The following is a 5,709-nucleotide window of genomic DNA, read 5'->3' on the forward strand; positions in this document are numbered from 1 at the left end:
TCAACTGTATTTGATACAAATGTGATACGAGTAGCATTTAATTTATATTAAAATTAGTTTTTAATTAGTGAAACGTTTATAAAAATGTGGATTCCGTCTAATCTTTTTTTAATTAGCGTATTTATTATATATATGAACATTCTATGTGGACATTAGCACAATTGTTTATTCCTTCAACATGTTCTAAAGACAAAAGTATTGTTTAACATCGTTTCTGAAACATGATCCTAAGTTACAATTGTTACTGTATACGTCAGTCAATTCGAAACCAACCCCATCCGATGTTAAATTAATACAGAGGCTGAATAAATTTGAATATTTGGAACCATTTGAAAAGTATGATATTAATCACTTTAGAGCTTAAATATACGATACTTTGTATCATTTTTTATATGTGTATTGAAATTGACAAAGGCAGTAAAATTTATTACTTCTCATTAGTTAGCGTTACAACAAATAAACAGTATTCATCTTATTTTATTCTTAAATTCATTGTACACTCTTCTGTTTTACCAGTTTATTTGTTAAACATGCTATGTGTATATATTGAGCTCCCAGGGGCTCAAATGGTTCCAAATAGATAAAAAACAATTCTCTGAAAGTTTTACCTCTTAACATTAACGTTTAGATAGAGCGCAATTCAATCAAAGTTTTGTATGGAAATACCATGGAAAAATTTTCAAAAATTTAAAAAATTTATAAAGTTTTTTATATGTAATTTAGGAATAAAATTCATTCGTTTGTTGTCGCTAAGTTATACCTAAAACATTTTTTTTAATTTTCAAAATTTTTTCCATGCTCTTTCCATACGAGTTTGATTGAATTGCGCTCTATTTAACGTTAATATTAAGAGCTAAAACTTTCAGAGAATTGTTTTTTATCAATTTGGAACCATTTGAGCCCCTGGGAGCAAGGAAATTCGAAAATGGCCATTTTAAGGCACCACTAATATATATATATATATATAACTATTTATATATATATATATATATATTTACATATACATATAATATATATATATATATATATATGTAATATTAAATGTAGTCTGCCTGAAGGCAGGTTCATGGTATACAGCACCCATAAGCCAATGATTTTTTTTCTCTCCCATTTTTATCATTCCAAATTACCATTAATCACTTTTCGTTAATTATTATGCATTTGTTTTTAAAATTTCGCTTCCTTGCTTCCTGGTCCTGTGCTTCGACTTTTAGTTCCCTGTATTTTCTATACTTGGTTAAGTTATAACCGTCTGCATTCTACATATACAGAGTGTCTAAGAACTCAACCTCAACCGTAATTGGGTGATAGTCTGATGCTTAAGGCCTAAAGTTAATTTTTCATTAATGTTCAAAGGCTTTAAAAACCAAACAATTTTAAATTCATAGTTTAAAAAACATGGGCAATTGAGTCATTATTTTTGACTGCGGTTCTAGAAAAGTTATTTACGGTTACGAATACAAAGTTTAAATGAACAAAATTAAGAAAAATTAACCACAATAATGAAATAATTATCACAGTCTCATGAAAGTTGTAGGTTTATTTAAAAGCTTATAATTTTTAAACTATATAATTTTTTTTTTTATTTTTATTCATGATATATATATATATACACCTAAGTCTGTTTTTACATGGAGATTGGTTCCAGAAGAATCCGTGTAAAAAAAAAAAACGTGTAAAAAAAGACATTGACCTTATATAAAAATGGGTGATTCGTTCCTATCTCTTAAAACCTATTAAAACTGGTGAAAAACAAGAATTTTTAAGAAACAAGAATTAAATTAGTGCTATCACATTGCTTTGACCAGTAGTAAAAATTGTTTGTACGCGCTAAAGGGAATTCACTATAAATCTCTAAGCTAGTGTTTGCAAACTATCGATACTATCGATGGTTTCAGATTTTTTCTTTCATAAATACTTTTTGTGAATGAACATATTCGCAAAAATTTAATTTGACAAAAAAAAATTTAAGGTACATAAAATTCAAGTCGTGCTAAATGGAATAAATTCGTGTTAAAAATTTAAAAATATTCAATTTTCAAACGTGTTATATCAAAACCGTTGTAAAAACAGACTTATATATATATATATATATATATATATATATATATATATATATATATATTTCCTTTTATCAAGTGTGTTTCATATATTTTTTCTGTTCAACATACTGATATGATGCTACACTTATTATTTTAGAACTATCAATTTGGATTTGCCCGAAAAAACTATTAACAATGGTTCTTTATTTATGCATATTATAATTGTAAATTCTGATGAATCATGGGAGTGGTCAAAAATGAATAAAAATGTTCATATTGTAGCAGAACGTATTAAACTTACGCAATATGCATTGCCACAAGCAGCATATTTTAATTTGCTATCAGATCAGGTAATTTGATTTTAAATTAATATGATGAATTAAGTGCCAAGTGAAATTTATTATTAATATTGAATAATATTTATAAATATTGAATAAACAAAGTCAGATAATTATGAAGACACCAAGGATTACGTGCAAAATATTAAACCAGTGACTCATTTAAAGTCTAGAATATCATTCACAATGTTAACTGATAAAATTGAAATAGCAGGCGAAGACATTCCATATGAACTAACTCGGCATTTGCGGTGTGTAAGATAACACTATTTTTTTTAAATTTATTGACATAAATAAAATTATAAGTAATACTATTAATATTATATATGCATATTTAACATATTTTTAGATTAAATTCGAAAAGGGAGTTTTTACCTATAGTGCAACATGATTTTTTACGTAGTCGTCTAAGAGATCTTGTTGAAGTATCTAAAGATATTAAAAAAACAAATTTTACTGTTTCTTATATACCAGTATCTATAGGCAGACTGAGATTATTATTACATGTAGAATCTAGTTTATTGTCCATGAAGAAACTGGGCTTTACAGATAAGGACATTGATGAAGTCAAGGGTATATTTGCAGACACAAATATTTATTTGCTTTGTGGCACAGTATTAATTGGAAGCTTACATGTATGTATTTATCAATGTGAATGAAAAAAAACAATCGTTAATAATTTCTAACATTTATAACCTAGTAGTAGTTTCCTATATTATATTCTCAATGTATCTATTTCAAATATTAATCAAATGTCTGGTTTTAAGTTTGTCACTTTTGATTTTCAGTTACTATTTGATTTCTTAGCATTTAAGAATGATGTGCTATTTTGGAGGAAAAAGAAGAATATGATTGGGTTATCAAGTCGTACTGTTTTATGGAGGACTTTCAGTCAAATTGTTGTATTTCTTTATTTATTAGATGAACATACTTCTTTATTGATTCTCATACCTCACGGAATTGGAACAATCATTGAGGTGATATAATAATTAGAATGTATTTGGTTATTACAAAAAATATTATAAGAAATGTTTTATACATTAATAATTGAATGCATGTATACAAAATTGTTTTCAGCTAATTTTAATTTAATTTTTATTTTATAATATCAATAAAATATCAATAAAAGCATACATAAAAATAAGTTAATATTTTTATGTATGCTTTTATTGATATTTCTGACAATGTTTTACTCATACTTTAAGTGTGCTATTTGTCAGCATTACTTACTTTTTATATCTTATAAATAAGTTATGATTTTTTATTATTAGCTCTGGAAGGCTAGAAAAGTACTTAAAGTCAAATTTAATACAAAAATTACTGATGTAGAAGAAAAGAGGACTGAAGATGTGGATGCTCAAGCAATGAAATATTTAAGCTATGTTTTGTATCCACTTTGCGTGTGTGGTGCAATTTATTCATTGATTTATCAACCTCATAAAAGGTGACATTTTATATCTAGACATAATAATCTTCTATAAATATAAAATATATATTACAGTTTGATTTAGTATTTAGTAACTACATGTATTTTTTAACAATATTGCTTTTGAATTGGCCTATATTTGATTGATTTTATTGTTTAATTGGTATCTTAAGTTATTTTAGAACGATAGACAAATTGATTGCCATCTTCTTACAAACTTTGTATAATTTATTTATTTATTTTTTTTCTTTAATGCATTTTATAATATATAATATATAATTACAGTTGGTACTCATGGTGTGTACACAGTTTGGTAAACGGTGTATATGCATTTGGATTTTTATTCATGCTCCCGCAATTGTTCGTGAATTACAAATTGCAGTCTGTGGCAGCCTTACCATGGAGAGCGTTCATGTATAAGGCATTTAATACATTTATAGATGACGTGTTTGCCTTTATCATAACAATGCCTACAGCACACAGAGTAGCTTGTTTCAGGGATGATATTGTTTTCATAATCTATTTGTATCAAAGATGGTACGTGTATATCTTCAATTGCATATGTAATAATAATACAGTAGAATCTGCTTTTGTATGACATCAAAGGGACACTAAAAACTCGTCATAATATGTGGACGTTGTATAAAGTATTCTGAAAATTTTATGTAAATATATATGTTCAGTAGAAGTCTATTAATCCGGCACATTCAGGACCAGCCTAAGTAATTCTAAAAACAATTAAGTTAATAATTTAACTACAAGAACAGTACAAAGCAAAGCGGTAAAAAGCAGTCTTTAAAGGGGGCAGTAGTCATGAGCACAAAAACCTTTGTTGCCTTCCCCCCCAGTTTCAGTAGGTGTGAAATCATATTGGTCATTAAAATGGACATATTTTTTGAAAGCATGGGTCGTTATAAGCAATGTATATACGTAAAGGATGTCATTATATCCAACTATTTGATATGGAATTTTATATGAAAACCAAATTTTGCAGTATGAATACGTCATAATTAGCGTTCGGTTAATATATTCATCATCATACTAAGCCGATTCTACTGTATATCAATACAAAAACAATATATTATCTGAATTTCTTTATTAGGTTGTACCCTGTTGATGCTAGTAGATCTGATGATCCAGCAGCAGCTATTGAGGAAGAGGATGTGAAGAAAACAAATTAGTTAAATTATTGCTAATTTTGTTTGATATTTGTATCAAAATCTTTGCTGATTTTTTATAATAAATTGTTGAACAATTTTATGATTTTGTTGTACTTTTTTTATCGTTATGCAATTATAGTATATAATACTATAATTCATTTCTATATTGTGTTCAAAAATTGATTGCAAATGGAATTAGCATAATTTATGTAGTATATAAGGATGCTGAATGAAAGATGAATTTCTTGTACAAATTCTCTCACAGCAGAAAATTATTATGATTATTTTGTATATCTCTGAATTTTAAAGGGCTCTAGCTTGTGATGAGAAATCATGTAATCTGTAGTTTCATGCAGATTCTTTGCGAATGTTCCACTTCTTCAGACATTCCCACAAACTGACTATGGCAACGAATGGCTCCTGGTTAAGCCATAAGCCCCAGAGAAGCTTATATATATATATATATATATATATATATATATATATTATATATACTGTAATACTTCTCACAACAATGTTTCGTTCAGCACTGATTTGGTTCAGGGCTCTCTTTTCCACTTTCTGCTCGTAATATGGATGGACTCAGAGAAATAATGAATTTACCTAAACAAAATGGCTTATATGAGGTAAATATGTAGTATGTCGCATATTAGTTCTTTAAGCAATTAGTCTTTGTATAAAAATGATTACCCGACGCAATTAACTCCGGAAGAATTCAACAAAAATATTGAAAATAGTGATTT

General features: G+C 27.2%; 1 protein-coding gene across 1 annotated transcript in view; it reads left to right on the forward strand.

Annotated features, from left to right (window-relative positions):
• The window catches only part of LOC113375617 (cleft lip and palate transmembrane protein 1-like protein), a 30,564-nt gene extending 25,577 nt beyond the window's left edge, over positions 1-4,987 (forward strand). Inside the window, exons 10-17 of the mRNA XM_026615549.1 lie at positions 190-336; positions 2,200-2,392; positions 2,486-2,631; positions 2,730-3,015; positions 3,169-3,357; positions 3,652-3,824; positions 4,092-4,343; positions 4,909-4,987. Of these exons, the coding sequence (XP_026471334.1) occupies positions 190-336; positions 2,200-2,392; positions 2,486-2,631; positions 2,730-3,015; positions 3,169-3,357; positions 3,652-3,824; positions 4,092-4,343; positions 4,909-4,987 (1,465 nt within the window). The remainder of the gene's footprint in view (positions 1-189; positions 337-2,199; positions 2,393-2,485; positions 2,632-2,729; positions 3,016-3,168; positions 3,358-3,651; positions 3,825-4,091; positions 4,344-4,908) is intronic.
• Positions 4,988-5,709: the final 722 nt, after the last annotated feature.

The sequence above is a fragment of the Ctenocephalides felis genome, unplaced genomic scaffold (assembly GCF_003426905.1).
Source record: "Ctenocephalides felis isolate EL2017-DRISC unplaced genomic scaffold, ASM342690v1 CF-g0.4_SCAFFOLD_01886, whole genome shotgun sequence".
Taxonomy (NCBI): Eukaryota; Metazoa; Arthropoda; class Insecta; order Siphonaptera; family Pulicidae; genus Ctenocephalides; species Ctenocephalides felis.